We start from the raw sequence: 22646 nt of genomic DNA, 5'->3' as shown, positions 1-22646 counted from the left end.
AGTTCTTGCCCTCAAGTGAATGCATTTGAACTTGAGCATGTAACCCTATCTGACCTACTATGTGTATGTACACGTTTCTTGTCTAGGGGGATATCTGGACTGTAGTGATATAACGCCATGTATATACACTGGAACTACACTAGGTGTTATGTACTACCCGGACTGTTATTATGGTTACACCACTACCATGTATGGTTATTACTTCTGCCTACTGAGCCACGATTAAACCTGAGTTCTATAACCCGGTGTGGTCATTGATCCTCGACCAATACTAGGACCACTCACCTCTCCTAGATGAATTTCTCGACGTCTTCCACTAGCAGCCTCTGACGTTTTTGCAAGCTGGCAGGGCGTCCCCTGTTAGCCTTTGCCTCACACGTTGTTGGCTCTCTGTTCAGACACGCAGGTGAAGTTCCCCACGGCTAGTGAGATGTGCAGCACAAAGTCTGGACCCTTGTTGCTTCACGGAGTCCTTGGCTTGGCTGCAACCACTACGGTCCCCTAGCTGCTTCTGCGGCACAGCGTGTTCTCTCGGGCGTTTTCTCGTCGTCTCCCTCTAGCGGCCGAGTCGGCGCACTAAGAAGGGCCAGTGACCCGCCCCCCTATGGAGCCATCAGCCTCTCCCTGACTCCGAGCTCCACCCCTAATTCTACATCCAAACCAAACTAGATTTCACACCCTAATAAATCCAAAACCCGCGCTGTAAAATCTACACCGTTCCAGAGACACTTGAAAATGGCGTGTTCGTGTCAAAAACAGGTGAAATTTTCCCGTCCACTCCAGCAATTTTAGATCATTTTCAGAATGTTTGCCCTCCACATTGAAACAACAGCAAAACGCGGAAGTCTCGCCTATTGGGCATGCGCAGGCCACTTGCACCAGTAGCCCTACACTGATCACATGACACTCATACGTCAGCGTTTTCGAAAAGCTCATAAATTAGTGCAGATGGAAGGCCAAAATGGAGAGGAAAAATATGTTTTTCAATTTCTAGGTGTTAATGGTGCCTGGGTCCAGACCTTTGAGTCCACCCACTTCACCGAGTTGACCGATTCGTTTGGTCTGGCATCCTGACATGAAACAGCGGTTTCTCGGTTGAAAAAGCGATTATCCAATGAGCGCCGGGGAGGGGGGGGGCAACGATTGGCCAATCAGCCCCACGGGCGGGACTAACGCCGTTCTCACGCTGTTGTCAATGATGTCTCGCCCGACATCATGGTTTGTTTTTACTTCGCTCCACTCTTAAAAGCCCGGCAGAACCAAGATGCTGGCATGGCTATTCATCAGGACTGACTTAGAGACGTTCGATTCGGGCGGACACATTGCTCTCGAGTGATTGGTTAGGGGAAATCCAATCCCCTCCCCCACGGAAATCGGTTAGAGTGGAGGCGGTGTCAGGCTGAAGATGGGGGGGGGGGGAGGACTTGACATTTCTATTGTGGACATGGCATTGAACCAGTGCCACAGCTCCACTCATCACACAAACACTGGATTTTAAAGTACAGGTTGCCACATCTGGGAGAGAGACAGGAAGAAAAAGAGCCAGAATCCGAAAGAGAGAACGGGAAATGATGGTGGTGGTGTTGAGGGAGGGAAAGGAAGACTGCAGGGAGACAATTGAGAGTGAGAGAGAGAGAGAGAGAGAGAGAGAGGAATAAGGGTCGGTGGAGAGAGGTAGTAAGAGAGAGATGGGGGAAATACAGAGAAAGAGAGTGAAAGAGCAGAAAGCAAGAGTGGTCAAAAGCAGCAACCTGACCTCTTTGTTCTCCTTTCATTTTCTTCTCTGCTTGATGATGTAGAGACGAGCACATCTGTCTGCCCTGTGAGCCCAATTAGAAAACACTTGGGAAGACACTAATGCATGTTCTTTCTCTCTCTCTCTCTCTCTCTCTCTCTCTCTCTCTCTCTCTCTCTCTCTCTCTCTCTCTCTCTCTCTCTCTCTCTCTCTCTCTCTCTCTCTCTCTCTCTCACTTGCTCACTCTCTCTCACTCTCTCTCTCACTCTCTCTCTCCCTCACTCTCCCTCGCTCACTCTCTCTCTCTCACTCTCTCTCTCCCTCACTCTCCCTCGCTCACTCTCTCTCTCTCTCACTCTCTCTCTCCCTCACTCTCTCTCACTCTCTCTCACTTGCTCACTCTCTCTCACTCTCTCCCTCCCTCACTCTCCCTCGCTCACTCTCTCTCTCACTCTCTCTCACTTGCTCACTCTCTCTCACTCTCTCCCACTCTCTCACTCTCTCTCCATCACTCTCCCTCACTCTCCCTCGCTCACTCTCTCTCCCACTCTCTCCCTCACTCTCCCTCGCTCACTCTCTCTCTCCCTCACTCTCTCTCACTCTCTCTCACTTGCTCACTCTCTCTCACTCTCTCCCTCCCTCACTCTCCCTCGCTCACTCTCTCTCTCTCTCACTCTCTCTCACTTGCTCACTCTCCCTCACTCTCTCTCACTCGCTCTCTCTCGCTAACTCACTCTCCCGCTCACTCTCTCTCGCTCACTCTCTCACTCTTTCTCTCGCTCACTCTCTCTCTCATTCTCTCGCTCACTCTCTCACTCTATCTCACTCTCTCACCCTCTCTCGCTCACTCTCTCTCACTCTCACTCTCTCTCTCTCTCGCTCACTCCCTCTCACTCTCTCACACTCTCTCACTCTCTCTCTCACTCTCTCTTACTCTCTCTCTCTCTCTCTCTCTCTCACTCGCAGCGTGCAGAGACACAGAAAAAGAAGTCATAATGGCAAGCAGTTGCAGCTCTGTTCAACTTTTTGTGTGTGTACAATATGTATTTGTGCAGTGTGTGTGTGTGTGTGTGTGTGTGTGTGTGTGTGTGTGTGTGTGTGTGTGTATACTCCCTATATGCCATGTTATCTATGCCTTTTCAAACAAGTCCAGAGAGGAACAGGGCATCGAGATTATTCAGCCACCCACAAACACCCCACACACACTTTTTGTCAAACACACACACACACACACACACACACACACACACACACACACACACACACACACACACACACACACCAAATACAACAGCAGGCTACAGTCACTGCGCTGTAGATTAAAACTGGAATGCCTCCAGGCGTCTTAGACATGTGCACACTTTTCTCAGCGGTACACCACCCAAAATAAATATTATCTTTTTATTCATACGCGGCCTAAATAGTCCCACCACATCCCCCTCCTCCCCCTCCTCCTCCTCCTCCTCCTCCTCCTGTGACAGAGTCTGATAAGAGTATTCCGGATGAAAGCTTCAATCTGTCGTCGGCTTCACCAGCCGGCTCACCTTCAGTCGTGAGGCCGTGCAGGGATGCCTTTCAGCGCAGTCAACTACCAACGAAGAAGTAACCGGTCAAGCGGTGCACCTTATGTGGACCGTTATTAAGACGCGAATTAGCTGTCACGCTTAGATGAATGGCAGCAAAGCCCAGATTAACTCAAGCACAGAATTATATCAAAATGGATTTGAGTTTTAAACACTCCGGCATAACCAACATTAGCTACAAAAATGTGCTTATCTGGGCCAAGTACCATGACAAGGAGGTGTGGAGGAGTTGGTCACTTTCCAAAGGGTTTGTTTTTAGTCAGTCAGTCAGAGCCCAGCTGAGTATAATTGTCTGGAAAAGGGACGTTTACAGGCCCTTACTGAAGGAAGTAAGCGGACTCGATGGGTGCCGAGAGATCCTTTCACCAATTTGGGACAGCCCAGACAGAAAAGACTCTTTGGCCCAAACGTGGCCCGCATCTGCAGTTCTCTTCCGGCCCACATTTGGCCCTGAATGACGGCGTTGACTCAGGGTGAGTGTGGCTGCCTCAACTCGGCCACACTCGTGCCACATGTGGCCCACATCTGGCCCACGTATTATGTGCCGTAACCCGAGTCAAGCCCGGTTCATTGGCCCACACGACACTTGCCGTAACCCAAGTCAGACCCGGCTTATGCTACATTTGGGCCACGTCCGGCCCACACAACAGCTGCCGGTGCCGTAACTGAGCCAGAAGTACCAGAAGGGCCCCGGATTGGGCCCAAACGTGTCGGCTATCTGGGAGGTGACAGTTTAAGCCACATTCAGCAGTATATTTCACCGTTTCGCTGGTGAACACTTCGTAACGGTGGGCCTCAGGTATTCATTTTAAAAGATAAATGTGTGTTTTCTTACCACTTGGGTCTTGTTTTTGGGGGGTTTGGGCCACCATTGGGGTATCATTTTATACACACTGGCTTCATTTTGGAGATTTTGGACCAGCGCTGGACGCCGTTTTACCACGGAGTCTCAGCTGAGCACAATCCTTAAACCTGTCTTTTCCAATAGCAAAAATGAAACGGAAAACCTCAGCGCCTCAGTCAGACCGTGCACAAGATTTGTTGTTATTTTATTACTTCTGTGACTTCTCAGTTGAGCTGGCCAGATAGTTTATGGATGGCTACTAGTGCCTATGGTAAGTACAGGCTGGTCAGTCCTGCAAGTTAAACCAGGAAGTAGCTCAACAATGTGATGGGCCGGGCCTCCGGGTTTTTACAAGCTGTAAACCTGCATGTGTGTGTGTGTGCGTGTGTGTGCGTGCGTGTGTGTGTGTGTGTGTGTGTGTGTGTGCGTGTGTGTGTGTGTGTGTGCCACAGGGTGTTACGAGAGCAGTGGATACGAGCGAAGTATGAGAGGAGAGAGTTCTCTGAGCCCAGGGGGAAATTAATATATGAGAATGGTGAGTAAGTACACACACACACACACACACACACACGCACACACACACACACACACACACACACACACACACACACACACGCACACACACACACGCACACACACGCACACACACACACGCTGACAACCTCACAGGCGAACGCGCCGAATCAAATTAACATTCTGTGGTTCTGCAACAGGAACTAGAGATGGCATGCTGATGAAGAGGGGGCGGGACAATGGGCAGTTCCTCAGCAGGCGATTCGTCCTCTCGGAGAGGGAGGGGACCCTCAAGTATTTCACCAAATATGACGTAAGCACCCGCGCTGGAGGCGCTTTTATCGGGCGTGCACACCTGCAGCGCATGTAGCACACACCCAACAATAGCAAGAGACTGCTAGGTTAATTTGATAACTAACTTCCTGTGTTGAGGTCACCATCCATCCTGTAGTGAAGTCGGGGGGGGGGGGGGGGGCGGGGCAACCCGGGACGCGAACCCGGGTCTCCTGCAACAGGGGTGACTAGTTGACTAAAGGGACTAAAGGGTCCAACCCGTCATTATCCAAACCACTTATCCTGCTCTCAGGGTTATGGGGGTGCTGGAGCCTATCCCAGCAGTCATTGGGCGGCAGGCCGGGAGACACCCTGGACAGGCTGACACAGACACACACACAAACACACAAACACAATGGACAATTTAGTACGGCCAAGTCACCTGATCTACAAGTCTTTGGACTGTGGGAGGAAACCCACACAGACACAGGGAGAACATGCAAACTCCACACAGAGGACGACCTGGGACGACCCCCAAGGTTGGACCACCCCGGGGCTCGAACCCAGGACCTTCTTGCTGTGAGGCGACCGCGCTAACCACTGCGCCACCATGCCGCCCAATTCTACCTCCAACACATAGACAACACTCCCACATTACCCAGTCTGCTGCTTTTAAACACACATAACACACACACACACACACACACACAACCACACACAAAAGCTCTAGCGCCTTAATTAAAGGGTGTCGTGGTGTGCGTGGGTGTCGCCGCTCCCCCAACACCGTGCCTTATGCTGCAGCTACACCGACGCACACAAGCACTCTGACACACGTACATAAACACGAGTACATTTTGTAAATATTGTAATCACATGTACCTACTGACGTGGGCAGCCAGGTTTAGCTCTTATGTGTCGCTATTGTGTTTGTGTGTACTGCAGCACAGATAGACAAGCTGAAGTGTGTGTGTGTGTGTGTGTGTGTGTGTGTGCTCACAGGATGTTGTGATGCATTTAGTGCAGCATGCTAGTGAGACGTTGCATGTAGGGATGCATGTGACCTTCCTCCATTAGCCCCCTGCCGCGGGCCCACCCAGTCCCGGGTAAAGGAAGCTGAGCCCGTAAGTCTTCCGAGGCCAGTACACGGCCCCTCACCCACCAGGATCCCTACCGCGCCTCCTCGCGGAAGCACACCGTATCGGGCAGTCTTGTGACTCCAGGTTAAACTGATATAGGGGGTCTCAAGAGCTGCTGTGGTCACCTGACGCAGGTCGACTGGGGCCCACCCTGCCGTCGGCCAACCGCTGCCCTGCTGCCTTGTGGGTTTGCCCAAGAAGACAAAGGCTAGGGAAAACACCCCAAGAGCAAAGCAATCTATGGCGGCAAGCTTCGAGGCGGCATCCGACAGGCTAGACCACCGGCAGCCTCCTGCAACGGGGGGGGGGGGGGAGATGCCAGTCATCTTGGGACGATCCCTTGCCACTGAAACCTTTAGGTCAAGAGTGTGATGTCGGGAGAAGCGCAACCTCCGAGTCATTCTAAACATCTTCGGTGTGCAGGTACCTACAACAACTTGCTGGGAGTCTTCTGCCTATCCCCTACCTCTTAAAAAGCCCGATGGCGTCGGGGTGCCCGTCGGCAGGAGCCGGGCCGAATGACCTGGGAGCTCCTAGTCAGGCCCCTACACAGTAGCAGCACGCGGTATTGCTAGCTAGCGGCTGGGACTGAGTGGCAGCTGCTTGTCTGAGCAGCCTTCTTCATGGACCACATTGCTCGGCCGGATCAGGGAAAGGCCTAGAAAAGGTGGCCCGAGCGTTGTCTACTCGAAATGCTCTGGGATAGGCTACTGCCAAGACATCGAGTGTGCGACAGTGGCGGCGAGGTTGAACAGGTCGTCTGGTAACTGGAGGGTTCCCAGTTCGATCCTCGGCTCCCGCTAGTAAAAAATGCCGAGGTGTTCTTGAGCAAGACACCTAAACCCCCTAGCTGCTCCCAATGAGCTGGTTGTTACCTGGCACGGTTGACCCCGCCCTCGGTGTATGAGTGGTAGTATGTGTGCGTGGGTGAATGTGAGGCGCTCATTGATAGTGAAGCACTTTTAGAGGCTTTTGCGGCTGGAAGGGCGGGATATAAATGCAATCCGTTTATTGCAATCTATTTATAGCCCGTATTTCATTAAGCGACTCAACTTCGAGATATCACAGGAAGCACCGGCCCCCGAGTCATACCTCTTGGTTAATGTTGGGGATGATAGAAACTGTTTTGGGAAGTATGTTCCAGGTGAGGGATTCCTTGACTGATTACAAGACTTGAAGATTAATGGCTTTTTTATATATATCCTGAAAATCTGGGTTGTGCTAAATTGGAATGGGATAGACTGGTTACAGGGATAGACTGTAACCTGAGATGTTGCTGAATTTCCACCAAGCTGTCAGTGTAATTGCGGTAAATGGATTTTTAAAACGGAGTAAAGTTAAGAGCAAACGGGTCCGACGGGTCGGGGGAGATGTCAATACTGAGATCCATCGAATACGGCCTGTTGTGATGCGGTCCTGGATAAGACGTTAAACTGCAGCTGTCGGGTCGTCGGCGACTAAACCGGCACCCCCCCACTTCAACCCCTGGGTTGTTGTGAGGAGGGTGTGTGTGGGCACCCAGCAGGACTAAAAACAAAACCTGTCAAAGGGCGGATGAGTTCCTCTGTGAACCGACAGCCATCCATACCCGGAGGGGAGACGGGGACCACCAGGTACTCCCCCTACTGACACACAACGAGGACTCAACCAAACCCAATCACCGTACCGGAGGGAACGGGGGAAGAGACTCGTTGAGGCATCATCGTGCTCCTATGACCTCCATAGGTTACAGAACTGATGATGATGATGATGATGATGATGATGATGGTGGTGGTTAAAGGAAGATTCTGAGTGACAGCGTTCCATCTTCCCCACCGAGCGGTAGTACTGCAGTTTTGGAGCAGTTTATCGAATAGCCTGAAATTGTTGAAAACGTTGATATAAGGTGTAATACCTCTAGCAGGGATGTTGACGTATTCCGTATGAAATACCTGGCGGGAGAGAAAACCAGCGACACCGGCAGTGCCCGAGGACCGGGCTGAGAACCACTGGTGCTGATAAAGGGCTGTTCGAAGTGTCATGTAAAAATGCAGAGTTAAAATAGATTCGAGGCATTGTGCATGCTGGGACTCGTATTCAGACACACACATGCATGCACATATTACACACTGGAGGCCTAAATGCCAGAGCAGCCAGGCGGGGAATGGTGGCCAGTTCGTCGGCGTTCCAGACATGGAAATAATGACCGTTAAAGTGCTCCACGTGGCTGACACGCGGCACTGTCCAAGTCCTCTTAAGCCGCACAACATGTCTGTCGGCGGAAAAGCCCGACATCTAAACCATTATATACCGAGAACCTTCCGGTCCTCCTTTGCTATCAAACGTTTTGCGCCCTCGAACCCCAGACCTCGTGCAGGCGGGTTCATGTTCCCACGAAACGTCTCGTCTTCAAAGAAGTGTTGTTATTATTAAAATGTAGCAGAAATAGAAAAAAAAGGATATTTTATGAAATGTAGCAAGAATAATGATACAAAAGATAAATTAAGATAGGGAGTGGCCGGGTGGCGTGGCGGTCTATCCCGTTGCTTCCCAACACGGGGATCGCCGGTTCGAATCCCCCGTGTTACCTCCGGCTTGGTCGGGCATCCCCACAGACACAATTGGCCGTGTCTGCGAGTGGGAAGCCGGATGTGGGTATGTGTCCTGGCCGCTGCACTAGCGCCTCCTCTGGTCGGTCAGGGCGCCTGTTAGGGGGGGAGGGGGGATAGCGTGATCTTCCCACGCGCTACGTCCCGCTGTCTAAACTCCTCACTGTCAGGTGAAAAGAAGCAGCTGGCGGCTCCACCTGTATGGGAGGAGGCATGTGGTAGTCTGCAGCCCTCCCCGGGTCAGCAGAGGGGGTGGAGCAGACTAGATGAGCTGTATTAAGAGATGGTCGTGAGGGGCGGACTAAACCATTTTGCACCTTTTGTAAGGGGTGAGAGGGGCCTCGGAGAGCCTCCACTATTTTCTTTACGTCCCTCAACCGATGTACCGAGCCAATTTTAACTGAAGTTATGACACTAATTAGTTAGACATAAAAATTTGCCAACCAAAGAAACTTTTAATTCCAGGGTTCCCCCCCCCCCACTACAACGCTGCTGGGTGCATGCACAGTACCAAACTGAGACTGTCCTCCACCAAAAAACGACCCCATAGGTCGTTTGTACAAGCAGCTTATCACGACCTATAGTAGTTACGGTTTAAAGATAAGCGACCTCTAGCGGTCATGCTGCCAATAGCAAACTTAGTTACTATACTAGATAGATGGCGAAACAACACAAAAACGCACTGACTACATATTCTATTGTTCTCAAACTGTTTTTATCACTAGCCTGTCTATGAGGCGTTGTACAAACGATGTCAACAAGTAGAGAAAAACCCACAATGCACAGAGGCGAAAAGTATCTGTGGCATACCTCCTGCCGCCGGTAGGGGCGCTAATTTAGGAAACGCTCCCGTGGGCCGCATTAGAGGGCATACGACCTATGTGGTCGTAGGGGTTGGCGGACCCTTCCAGTACACACATACACTCCTGATTGTCTCCTGCCCTTCCCTTGTCTCCTCTTTGTCTCCTGTCCCTCCCCAGGCTAAGGAGCCCAAGGCGGTGATCAAGGTGGACTCTGTCAACGCGACCTTCCAGCCGGAGAAGATCGGAAACCCCAACGGTCTGCAGATCACCTACCTCAAAGACTACAGCACCCGCAACATCTTCCTCTACCACGAGAGTGGAAAGGTGTGTGTGTGTGTGTGTGTGTGTGTGTGTGTGTGTGTGTGTGTGTGTGTGTGTGTGTAGCCTGGGTTTGGACACATCCTGTCACTATCGCCCCCTATCTTTCTTTCCTCCTGCCTCTTATTCTGCCTCTTATTCCTCTTATTCATCACTGGCTGTGTTAGTCTCTCTCTCTCTGTCTCTCTCTCTCTGTCTCTCTCTCTCTCTCTCTCTCTCTCTCTCTCATTTAAATAAAAACAGATTGCGGGCTGTCCACCTTTCTTGTTCAGGGAAACATTTAAAAGCTTAACTTGCTTAAACTGAGCACTTTCTCTGTCATGGGGCAGACAGCAGGATATGTTGTAATAAACATGTCTGTCCTGTCTGTCTGTCCATCCGTCTGTCTTGTCTATCAACCCATCTATCTGTCAGTCTTGTCTGTCCATCTGTCCATCTTGTCTGTCTATCTGTCCATCTTGTCCATCCATCCACCTTTTCTGTCCATCTGTCTGTCTTGTCTGTCCAGCATGTCTGTCCGTCAGTCTTGTCTGTCTGTCCATCCATCTGTCCATCTCGTCTGTCTGTCCGTCTTGTCCATCTGTCCGTCCGTCTGTCCATCTTGTCTGTCTGTCTGTCTGTCCGTACATTCGTCTGTCTTGTCCGTCCGTCTGTCTGTCTATCCATCTTGTCTGTCTGCCTCTGTCTGTCTTGTCTTTCCGTCTGTCCCTCTTGTCAGCTGTCTGTCTGTCTGTGTGTCTATCTGTCTATCTGTCTGTCTGTTTGTCTGTCTGTCTCTCTGTCTGTCCATCCTGTCTGTCTGTCTTGTCTACCTGTCTGTCTGCCTGTCTGTCTGCCCATCTTGTCTGTCCGGCTTGTCTGTCCATCTTGTCCGTCCATCCGTCTGTCCCTCTTGTCAGCTGTCCATCTGTCTGTCTGTTTGTCTGTCTGTCTCTGTCTGTCCATCCTGTCTGTCCGTCTTGTCTACCTGTCTGCCTGCCCATCTTGTCTGTCCGGCTTGTCTGTCCATCCTCTCCGTCCATCCGTCCCTCTGTCCATCCTTCTCGGCTATCCGTCTGTCTTGTCTTTCCATCCGTCCATCCATCTGTCCGTCCGTCTGCCTGTCTGTCTGTCTGTCCGTCAGCCTGTCTGTCTGTCTGCCCCTCCGTCTACCTGCCTGTCTGTCTGTCTCTGCCTGTCTGTCTGTCCGTCCGCCTGTCTGTCTCTCACCTGCCTGTGTTGTGTCTTTCTTTCAGGAGATCGTAGATTGGTTTAATTCAATTCGTGCAATTCAGCTTCATTATCTAAAAGTCGCCTTCCCTGGAGCCACGGACGTCGAGGTCAGCGCACAATCACACACACACACACATAAATACCGTACAACAAACAAAACACACAATCACACACACACACACACACACACACACACTTACTGTGTATCTGATACCAACGTGTATAGGTAGTACGTCTTTATCGTGTATAAAAACTTTCTTTGCTGTTCTTTAAGCTGCTCTTTCTTCTTGTTGGGTTCCAGCTCATGCCAAAACTCACCCGGAACTTCCTGAAGGAGGGCTACATGGAAAAGACGGGTCCCCGGGTAAACTAACACACACACACACACACACACACACACACACACACACACACACACACACACACACACACACACACACAGACCCCCCCCCCCCCCGCCCCGAGCCCGTCCGCCCATCACTTGTCCCTCATTTGCATGTCTCTGAGAGGTCAGCCCAGCGCCACCTCCTGCAGTCATCTGACGGACTGGTGCAAATTCCTACTCATCACTGTACAACGGAGACCCTCAGCTGTTCCCAGGGGACCTTCTCCTCTTGTCTCCCATGTGAGGGGCAGTGTAACATTCAAGGCCGCATGAGGCCCAGAACCATCACACAACCAAACCAATGTGTTAACAAGTCATGTTATTGTATTCAGTACCGTCTCCTACGGCCGGCCGACAGGGCCAGTACATCGATATAATATGGACACCGTGATACGGGACCATATCTTATCTGGGATTTTGGTTGCAGTAATATGCTTCTCCAACTTAAATGTTGTCATTTCCTGGTCTTAAAGGCTGTGAAAATAACTATTAATGCTTCTGCCTATGGGGTAATCATATCCTCGTTATAAAGCCCACCTCTCTGAAGGTTCTGGTGTGTGAATAGCTCTAAAAGTCACCCCCAAACAATTACCACAATATTGATATAGAGGTGTTCAGTCAACAATGTTGTGATTTGGGCATCCGGATGGCCTGGCGGTCTATTCCGTTGTCCACCAACATGGGGATCGCCGGTTCGAATCCCCATGTTGCATCCGGCTTGGTCGGATGTCCCTACAGACACAGTTGGCCGTGTCTGCAGGTGGGAAGCCGGATGTGGGCATGTGTCCTGGTCACTGCACTAGCGCCTCCTCTGGTCGGTCGGGGCGTCTGTTCGGGGGGGGGGGGGATAGCATGATCCTCCCACGCACTACATTCCCCCTGGCGAAATTCCTCACTGTCAGGTGAAAAGAAGCGGCTGGCGACTCTACATGTATCAGAGGAGGCATGTGGTAGTCTGCAGCCCTCCCTGGACTGGCAGAGGGGGTGGAGCAGCGACAGGGACAGTTCGGAAGAGTGGGATAATTGGCCGGATACAACTGGGGAGAAATAAAGGGGGGATCCCCCCCCCCAAAAAATGTAATTCATTCATTCATCTTCAGCTGCTTCTCCGGGGTCGGGTCGCGGTGGCAGCAAGCTAAGTAGGGCACTCCAGACATCCCTCTCCCCAGCAACGCCCTCCAGCTCCTCCTGGGGGATCCCTAGGGGTTCCCAGGCCAGACTGGACATAAAGTCCCTCTAGCAAGTTCTGGGTCCACTCCGGGGTCTCCTCCTAGTTGGCCGTGCCCCATAAACCTCCAAAGGAAGGCGCCCAGGAGGCATCCTGATCAGATGCCCAAACCACCTCAACTGGCTCCTTTCGATGCGAAGGAGCAGCGACTCTACTCCGAGCTCCCTCCGGATGTCCGAGCTCCTCACCCTATCTCTAAGGCTGAGCCCAGACACCCTACGGAGGACACTCATTTCAGCCGCTTGTATCCACGATCTCACCCTTTCGGTCACTACCCAAAGCTCATGACCATAGGTGAGGGTTGGAACGAAGACTGACTGGTAAATTGAGAGCTTTGCCTTCCGGCTCAGCTCCCTCTTCACCACAACGGTCCAGTACGACGTCCGCATCACTGCTGATGCTGCACCAATCCACCTGTCAATCTCCCGCTCCATCCTACCCTCACTCATGAACAAGACCCCGAGATACTTGAACTCCTTCACTTGAGGCAACAACTCATCCCCGACCCGGAGGGAGCGATCCACCATTTTCTGGTAGAGAACCGCGGCCTCAAAGGTCTCAAAATCATGGTCCCAAAAAAGAAGTTGCGATTTGATTTTTTTCAGTATCTCCCAGCCCTACTGACTAGCTGACCTGACAGTACCAGAGGTGTTTTATAATGCATCAAACCCTCCCCATCAGTTCCTCCAGGTCAGCGACAAATGCAAAGAAATTCCTTTCTAGCTCTTTCTGACTCGGATCTGGGCTGCCGCTGTTTAAGGGTGAATATCCATTCGACGATTCTGACAGTTTTGCTCCGACTCCCCCTGATTCTGCCGTCCACTCCTGTCTCTAAATGAGAGGAGTGAAGCTAAAATAACTACCTAAATTGCCGACATGGCTGCCCTCCACGGCCACCTGTCAGCCTCGTTCGTTTGACTGACAGTCGCAAGAGCTGCCCGTCTCCATGCCGTCCTGTCTGCTTCTGCAGGAATAAAGGGTTTCTAGCTGGGCATCAGCTTAATCCTCAGGTGTCTGGTCTCTCTCCCCCTCTCTCTCTCTCTCTCCCTCTCTGTCTGTCTGTCTGTCTGTCTGTCTGTCTGTCTGTCTGTCTGTCTGCCTGTCTGTCTGTCTCTCCCTCTCTCTCTCTCTGTGTGTCTGTTTCTCTCTCTCTGCCTCTGTCTTTCTCTCTCTGTATGTCTGTTTGTCTGTCTGTCTATCTGTCTCTGTCTGTCTATCTGTTTGTGTGTCTCTGTCTGTGTCTCTGTCTGTCTCTCTTTCTCTCTGTGTGTCTCTCTCTCTTTCTCCCTCTGTATGTGTGTGTGTGTGTGTGTGTGTGTGTGTGTGTGTGTGTCTGTCTGTCTGTCTGTCTGTCTGTCTTTCTCTCCCTGTCTGTCTGTCTGTCTGTCTGTCTGTCTGTCTATCTGTCTCTGTCTGTCTATCTGTCTGTTTGTGTGTGTGTGTGTGTGTCTCTCTCTCTCTGTCTGTCTCTGTATGTCTGTTTGTCTGTCTGTCTCTGTCTGTCTGTCTATCTGTCTGTTTGTGTGTCTCTGTGTGTGTCTGTCTCTCTCTATCTGTCTGTCTGCCTGTCTCTCTCTCACGTGCACACATACACACACTCACTTGGATGCAAAGTTACAACACGCGCATACACCCATGTTGTACTGTTGTCTACATGGACACATACCAACATCACCTACAGTTCATATAAACAATGACTTACCCAGGTGCACACACACACACACACACACACACACACAACCCAGCAACCCAACATCCTCCAACGCGACCGGTTTTTGTATTCAGACAAGCGGCTACACACTCAAGACACACACAGGTTCAGTGTTTAATCTCCGTCTGTCAGGCTGCGACATGAAAGGACTCACTTACCTGCTGCCTGGGCTGAGCTGCTAAACGGGTGTCACGATTCATTTCCCTCCCACACATCCGACACATGTGTGTGCTGGAAGTCACTCCAGACATGAGGAGGGAGCGCCGTTCGGGCTGGTTCTGCGGGTTTCATGCTTGAGACAATGAGCATTTCACAGACCCTTCATGAGAACGCTTTGGCAGCAGGCCTGATTGTTTAACTCACTGAAGTGCCCACACCGGATTTCTACTTTGACAGGCTCGCCAAGGCATCTCCATCTCGTATTTGTTCAATAAGGCGGCACGGTGGCAAGAAGTTCCTGGGTTCGAGCCCCGGGGTAGTCCGACCTTGGTGGGGCATCCCGGGGCGTCCACAGTCCAAAGACCATGCAGGTCTCTAGATAGTAAAACTGCTGTGGCCCGGACCCGTCCCACACCCGACACTTCATCCGACCCACATACATCACAGAATGATGGCACTTGGGCGGTCCGTTCCTGTTTGCCAGATCTGGGCCAGAACCAAGCCATAGCAACGCCGCATGTGCCACATATTTGCCAGAGGTGGCCCATATTTGTTTTGTGGTATTTGGGCCATATTCACCGTTTACCACACGGGCCACTTCAGGGTCACATCCAGATCACATGTTGCCCAGAGCACCACATCTTTGCCAAAAAAGGCCCACATTTGATTTGGCATATTTGGGCCATATTTGCTATTATACATGTGGGCCACTTCAGGCTCACATCCATGTTGTCAGGGCCAGAAGACGGCCATCAGTGCCACATCATTGCCTGAAGTGGCCCACATCCAGATGCTATCTGGTGAATCAGCCCTACTAAATTGTCCCTATCAGACAGCAAAATGAAACTGGGCCGGATCCGCGCTGGTTGTATCACAGCATCTGGCACGGAACCGCAACACGGATCTGCCCCAGTGTCTTTTTGCACAATGGGCCAATACTGGCGCGGATCTGGCTTATGGATCTGTAGCAGCTTTGGGCCATAACTGGCCCAGATCCATGCCATAGCTGTGAACTTCCGACTTTAGGAGGCCACACTCTGGCCAGAGGCACGGGGCGGTCTAGGAGCGGATATGATTGCTATAATGATCTGCCGGAATCGTCGCAGAGGCGGGGGGGCGGTCTATGGGCAGATGTGATTCGTATGCGGATCTGCCGGACTGTGGGCGGATCCGGCCCAGTGTCAGGTGCTATGAGGGGTGTGAATGTGTGAGTGTGTGTTTGTGTCGGCCCTGTGATGGCCTGGCGGCCTGTCCAGCGTGTCCCCACCTGCTGCCCAATGACTGCTGGGATAGGCTCCAGCATCCCCGTGACCCTGAGAGCAGGCTAAGCAGTGTGGATAATGGATGGATGAATAATGAATGAATTTGTTCAGTAGCCACTTCCGCCATGGATCTGAGGAACATGGCACGGATGCTAACTTGCAACCTTAGCAGTTTCCCTGTTTCTCATAAATGGACTATAGAAGTGGTATAGAGAGCAAGAGGGCCAGGCGTTCGTCATTAAGTCTACATAATCGAGCATTCAGATGGAGAACCATGAGAGTGTCCTCCACCAAAAAACGACGCCATAGGTTCGTTTTTTGGCGGAGGAAAGTCTCATGGTTCGGTTTTTCGAACCATAGATTTGAAAAACCATTATCTTTGAAAATTGTGGATGAATTATACTTCGAAATACTATCTACTTAACACTTAGGTTGAGTTCTGTGAATGCAGGTGATATCTTACTTATCACCTGTGTAACGGGGGCAGTCCTATGCTGTTCTATGCTGGTCAGCCTGCTGCACGCCCGTCACTCTCATCATTAGCTCTGCGTTGTGTTCTAGTTGGGTGGGGCCCCAGGTGTTGTGGGGGGCCCTCAGTCTCTCATGATCATCATGATCAAGGAAGGAGCGGGGACACACAGGACTCTATTTGGCCCACCTTGCCATTTATTTTGGTTTCAAACCCTTCGACAACCGTCCAGTCCTCCAGCGGGAGCGGTGTTTCTTACGGACGTGGGGGTCGAAGTTCAACCACTGCCCGGACTTCACTCGTGTGCGTTAGAAGGAGAAACCGTCCACGGGACTCCGATGTAAGAAAGGATAAACAAGGATTTTATCCCACAACTTGCAGTATCTTCTTACAGGGATACTCAAGGTTACGTTCTCCTCAACCAGCAAAACTGTCCCACGGTAAGAAACACGTGTGGCTCGGCTCGATCGCTGCTTGAGACTCCTCCCACAAAACAAAAATGGCCTCTCCCGCGTTCCCTCTTCCGTGTACCCACAAGACCTCTCTCCTAAAGCGACAGTACAGGTATATGACGGTCGTTGGAAAACATACATAAAAGTAAATAATGACATAAAATAAAATGTAGTAAACACAAATAACAGCACACAGACAGGATTTGGTGATATTTCATACTCAAACAAAATAAAATAAAAACATTAATTTTAACCTGGTTACACCTGCATATACGTATACTGCTGTCACACCATTGTCCCTGGTAGGAAAGTGTCCTCGGTGAATTTGGTGCAAGTTATCGGTACATTCAGGATGTTAGGGCTGACGTTGGGGAATGGGAGTGGGGGTTAAAATACTTCTGAATACGGCATCCGGGTGGCATGGCAGTCTGTTCCGTTGCCGGCCAACATGGGGATCGCCGGTTCAAGTCCCCGTGTTACCTCCGGCTTGGTCGGGCGTTCCTACAGACACAGTTGGCTGTGTCTGCAGGTGGGGAGCCAGATGTGGGTATGTGTCCTGGTCGCTGCACTAGCGCCTCCCTCTGGTCGGTCGGGGCACCTGTTCCGGGCGGGGGGGACTGGTGTGATCCTCCCACGCGTCACATCCCGCTGGTGAAACTCCTCACTGTCAAGTGAAGAGAAGCGGCTGGCGACTCCACATGTATTGCAGGAGGCATGTGGTAGTCTGCAGCCCTGTCTGGACCGGCAGAGGGGGTGGAGCAACGACTGGGACGGCTCGGAAGAGTGGGGTAATTGGCCAGATATAATTGGGGAGACAAAGGGGGGGGGGGACAACCTCTGAATAAAGCTATTCCTGGTCATACACCCCCATTACCCATATTTTACATGCTACTTTATTCACTTTGTTGCTACTTGGCGGTCTTTGGTTCAACAAGTCCTCCAACCCATACGACCACATAGGTCGTTTGTTCCTACCCTCTAATACGACCCACAGGAGCGGTTCCTAAATTAGCGCCCCTACCGGCGGCAGGAGATATGCCACACAAACTTGCCGGGCTAAGACGTTCAGTGAAATGTGTAGACCACTCCCCCATCTCTTGGCTCGTCGCATTTTGATTGGTAACGAAGGTCAAAGGTCATATGATGGGTCATAATAAGCTGCTTGTACAAACGACTTATGGGGTCGTTTTCTGGTGGAGGACAGTCTCCTTTGGGCTATCTCAGCTGTCAATAAACAGTATAATGGAAAGTGTAGTAATTTTTGCAGTTGTAACCAGCGTATGAATCACTTGCAATGGACCCCTGGGTATCTGTGGTGGACTGACAAAGTTCAGAGCAGACTGTGGGATGGTTCTTCATCTAAACCGGAGGTTAACACCAGATTCTGGTACACACTACTGCGTATCTCACTTAGTTTACCTTTTATCTCTGCAGCAAACAGAAGGATTCAAGAAGCGCTGGTTCACTCTGGACCACAGACGGCTGATGTACTTCAAAGATCCCCTGGTATGACACTGTTCCACACACACACACACACACACACACTTGCTTGCATTCTTGCTGCTTTGTTTCACAAAGTTCACTTCAAGACAAGCTAAGCTAAGCAACCTCCGTCTTCGTCAGCTTATAAATTGTCATGTATCGTTACCTTCACTAAATGCTGTCATCAATCATTATTATTATTAGACAATTATCATAATGCACGATCAAACACAGCATATTCATATTCTAATTAGTAGCGTCATTCTTTACCCCGAGCTGCAAAAGTGAGACTACAACCTCTCGTGAGGTATTGAATAAGAAATCAGTATCAGAATCAGAAACACTTTTTTTGTCAAACAAAACATCGTTTCTGCCAGCCCACAGCAGTGCAACACAAAGACAAAAACACACCCAAAACTACAACACATATATCCAAACTAACACACATATCTAACTAAACAAAAAATCACTGTCCAGGAGAATGAACGCCAGCCAGGATGACTGTCGGAACTGCCGGTCTGATGGGCTAGCAGTTAGCTTAGCCTGCCCAGCTTCCGGGTCCCGTCAGACCGCCCTCGGCATTTCCTCTGCGAGCACAGCTCCAGTCAGGGCCGTGGTCGTTGGGCCCACAGGAAGCAGCAGACCAAGCTGCCTCAGCCAATCCAACACCGGCTCTCCCAGCCAGACACCTTCGACACACCTCCCCGTACGCCACACGACGACACTAAAAACACAGTCAACGCTAGGCGAGGCCGCCGCCAGACCGCCCTCGGTGTTATCGGAACTGGCAGTCTGCTTGGGCTAGCAGTTAGCTTAGCCTGCCCCGCTTCCGCGCCCTGTCAGACCGCCCTTGGTGGTACCTCTTCGGGCATAGCTCCAGGCAAGGCCGTGGTCCCTGGGCCCACAGGATGCAGCAAACCAAGCTCTCCCAGCTGATCTAGCAGCAGCTCTCCCAGCCATCAAACGAAGACAAACTTAGACGCAGATGCGGACAAAGACACTGCATGGACAGTACTGGGTGAGGCCACCGCAAACGTGAATTTGCGCCGCCATCTTCCCACACCGGTAGTGGGTGAGGCCGCTTAAAACGTGAATTTGTGCTGTCATTGGAGAGTACATTCGCATTAACTTGTCACACCTGCATTTTAAAGTTGCCATAAATGTTCTATGACATCACATCACGAATGACACATCATGAAAGTGTCTGTTCCCTAATATGTTTTATTATATTTGTATTTTTTTCATTTAGTGACTTTCTGTGGAGGCAGCAATTAGCGGATATATTTGCCTGTCAACCTAAAGGCAACCTAACGGGCACTTTAATACTGAGTGAAAGCCAGTTATTGATCATCATCCTGAGGTTCATTGCAAATCTGGAGGGCATGATTGTCTCTGTACTGGGTCTGATTGATATACCTCTGGAGACGGAGGATTTGGGAAGGGATTACCAGCAACTCCGATTTGGACAAGTTGAGCCGAAGGTGTCGCTCCCTCATCCTGGTTGTTTGCTTTCTAATGACAACAAACTGGAGGTCATGGTTTTAACCCACCTTCATATTCACCTCCTAATCGCTGCCCCTAACCCTGGGAGTATTAGTACCATACCCTTACTATGAAAACTACACATGACTTGTAGGTAGAGAGTACCTGATGCAGCTTTCACCAAAACCACCTGTTTAAATCCGAGGCGGGCTGAGGACAGCCTTTCAGAGGTATTTGTTGGATTGGAGCAAAATGTCACTGCAAGGGTTTAATTTTTCAAGAGGCTGTCACACAAAAGACCATGTGTACACTACACACACCAGGTAAGACACATTTTTGGCACACGCACACACACACACACACACACACACACACACATACACACCCTAATACAACCCTGTGGGATGACTTTCAGAGAGGGAGGTACCAGTTGCCCAAATTAGCAAAGAGTTGTTGCTGCTGTAATAGTTCCACAGAAAGCGCAAGAAATTGTAGGTAGTAAAATGGCTGGAAATTCAGACTTCAGCCCTGTTCACGCAGGACTAGCACCTGGGGACCTCATGTGATTTACAAATTACCCCCCCCATCTGTGTTTCGTGAGGCACATTTGCACGGGATAAGCGAAGTTTGTATTTTACAAGAATTTAATAATAATAATAATGATGATAATAATACATTTTAAAAACAAGCAGCACTGTATCAGACAGCATAAAATCACAACAAAGCAGGGTAGACAATTTTCGACCGCTAGAGGGCGCTTAACTTTAAAACGTAACTATAGGTCGTAAGAAGCTGCTTGTACAAACGACCTATGGGGTCGTTTTTTTGTGGAGGACAGTCTCTAATAAAAAGTTAATACAACAGATAGATATAAAAATCACCATCTGCACAAAACTCAGCGAAGCGTGGATCAGACTGAATGTGCCAGTTTGAAAAGGTTGCGTGTTGAGATGGGATGTGAAGGTTGAAAGAGAGTCAAGGTTGTGAATGTGTTGTGGGGGAGAGTTCCACAGGCGGGGGGGGGGGAGAATGACCGAAGGCTCTAGACCCCATGGTAGTCAATCGGGCCGATGGTGTAGTGAGTTGGAGAGCAGAAGAGGGTCTCGGAGTGCGGGAGGGCGTATGGATATGAAGGAGTTCAGAGAGATATGAAGGAGCTAGGTTATTAAGGGCCTTAAAGGTGAGGAGCAGGATCTTGAAGTCAATGCGGTATTTAACCAGAGTCGGCGTCAGAACCAACCTAATGGGAGGGCATAGGCTCACAGCAGGGGGGCATCACCACATCACCCCAGTCCTAAAAGACCTCCACTGGCTACCCATCTCCCACCGGATCAATTACAAACTCCTGGTTCTTACTTATAAAGCCCTTCACAAACTGGCTCCCCCATACCTCACCGATCTCCTCTCCCCCTACCAACCCTCCCGGTCCCTCAGATCCACCTCAGCCTCCCTTCTCTCTACCCCCAGGTCCAACCTCCGCGGCTTTGGTGACCGAGCCCTCTCCAGAGCAGCTCCCAGGCTCTGGAACTCACTTCCCCAAATCATTAGAGACTCAGAATCCCTCCCACTCTTCCAATCCCGTCTCGAGACACAGCTTTTCTCCATTGCCTTCTCGTGCCCCCCCCCCCCCCCCGTCCGCTCATCCACCCCTGGTCTGGGGCAGGCTGGGGACTGAGCGCTCGACCTGCATCTGTGATTTATGATGTTTGTTTTTCTTCCCCCTTATATCTGTCCAAGTGGGAGAGTACTGCTGGCGCCGTGTGTGGCTGCCGCTTCTCCCTCTCGTAGCCCCCCTTCCCATCCACCCCTGTATGTCTGCCCCCCTTCCCATCCACCCCTGTATGTCTGCCCCCCCTTCCCATCCACCCCTGTATGTCTGCCCCCCCCTTCCCATCCACCCCTGTATGTCTGCCCCCCTTCCCATCCACCCCTGTATGTCTGTGCTGTGTTCATCTGTCGTCTTGTTTCACTCCATTTATTGGAAAGCGACTTTGAATACTAGAAAAGCGCTATATAAGATTGATTTATTATTATTATTATTACTACTACGACCAAATGCAGCTGATGGTTCACACAGTGTACATAAGGTGCTTCACGATCCAGTTTCTGTTGCAGTAACTTCTGCATGCCACCGTGCTCCCCCGACATTAACGAAGCCCCATCATGCACCTGGCTGGGAATCCGATGAGTCCAAACCAACACTGCTTAGCTCAGCTAAGACTGTCTTGTCAGTGTCCGCGCATCACCTGCAACAGCAGTCGCTATGGTTACCGGGCGCTCTGTCGCTTCAAATGACCGGTTTATTTTCGGATCCCGACCCCGTGGGGTCGCGTGCTCCGTCCACTTTCAACGTGTCAGGCGAGCGGCCTACTTCTTCCGCCTGAGCCTGAGTCACCACGCTGCCAAGTGTATTTATAAGTTCATTCTGCGAGTCGTGACAAGTATATGTGGCGTTTCGAGGGCTCGTTTTCACTATGTCAGCCAGCTCTGAGTCCTTTTTAATTGTGTAGTCCAATAAGGACATGAAAAGACCGCCCCGCCCCCCCCCCAGACATGTCACCAAAGGCATCTAGCTTCCCTCGTCAAGGCAACTGGTTACCTACCAGAAAACCAGCAACATCCACGAGAGAGGAGACACAGTCCCTGTTCCTTCCTAGCTGGTCTGCGTTGATAAGCGTCAAAACCTCCTTTCCAGTACTGACACGTCTCTGTCGCTCCTTCCACACGGTGGCGCTAGAGAGATGTTCCCTTTGACCTTTCGTGTTTACGAAGTCCCCCCTCTCTCTCTCCGTGGCGTTTTTCCAGGGTCGAGGCTAGTTCCCATCGATGCAGAGAACGGTCAACTGAGCATGCGCAATGGGTAGGTTAAGGTTAGGGTTAGGGCGGGGTTAGGGTTACAGTTAGCCAATCGGACGCAGAGTAGGGGCGGGTCTTCCTAGAATCCTAGCGCCTGGATGCTACGCGGGGCGTTTGGAGGCGTGGTAGAGGCATTTCGCGCATGCTCAGTTGAC

At 50.9% G+C, this 22646-nt stretch overlaps 1 protein-coding gene across 1 annotated transcript in view; it reads left to right on the top strand.

Moving 5' to 3' along the window:
* Positions 1-22646, top strand: part of zgc:92360 (uncharacterized protein LOC436988 homolog) — a 42679-nt gene that overhangs the window by 15198 nt on the left and 4835 nt on the right. The window contains exons 4-9 of the mRNA XM_056280203.1: positions 4615-4697; positions 4876-4988; positions 9653-9799; positions 11029-11112; positions 11307-11369; positions 18106-18177. Of these exons, the coding sequence (XP_056136178.1) occupies positions 4615-4697; positions 4876-4988; positions 9653-9799; positions 11029-11112; positions 11307-11369; positions 18106-18177 (562 nt within the window). The remainder of the gene's footprint in view (positions 1-4614; positions 4698-4875; positions 4989-9652; positions 9800-11028; positions 11113-11306; positions 11370-18105; positions 18178-22646) is intronic.

The sequence above is a fragment of the Lampris incognitus genome, chromosome 5, assembly GCF_029633865.1.
Source record: "Lampris incognitus isolate fLamInc1 chromosome 5, fLamInc1.hap2, whole genome shotgun sequence".
Lineage (NCBI taxonomy): Eukaryota > Metazoa > Chordata > Actinopteri > Lampriformes > Lampridae > Lampris > Lampris incognitus.
Note: the sequence above shows the minus strand (reverse complement) of the source record. Positions and strands in the feature narration are given on the sequence as shown.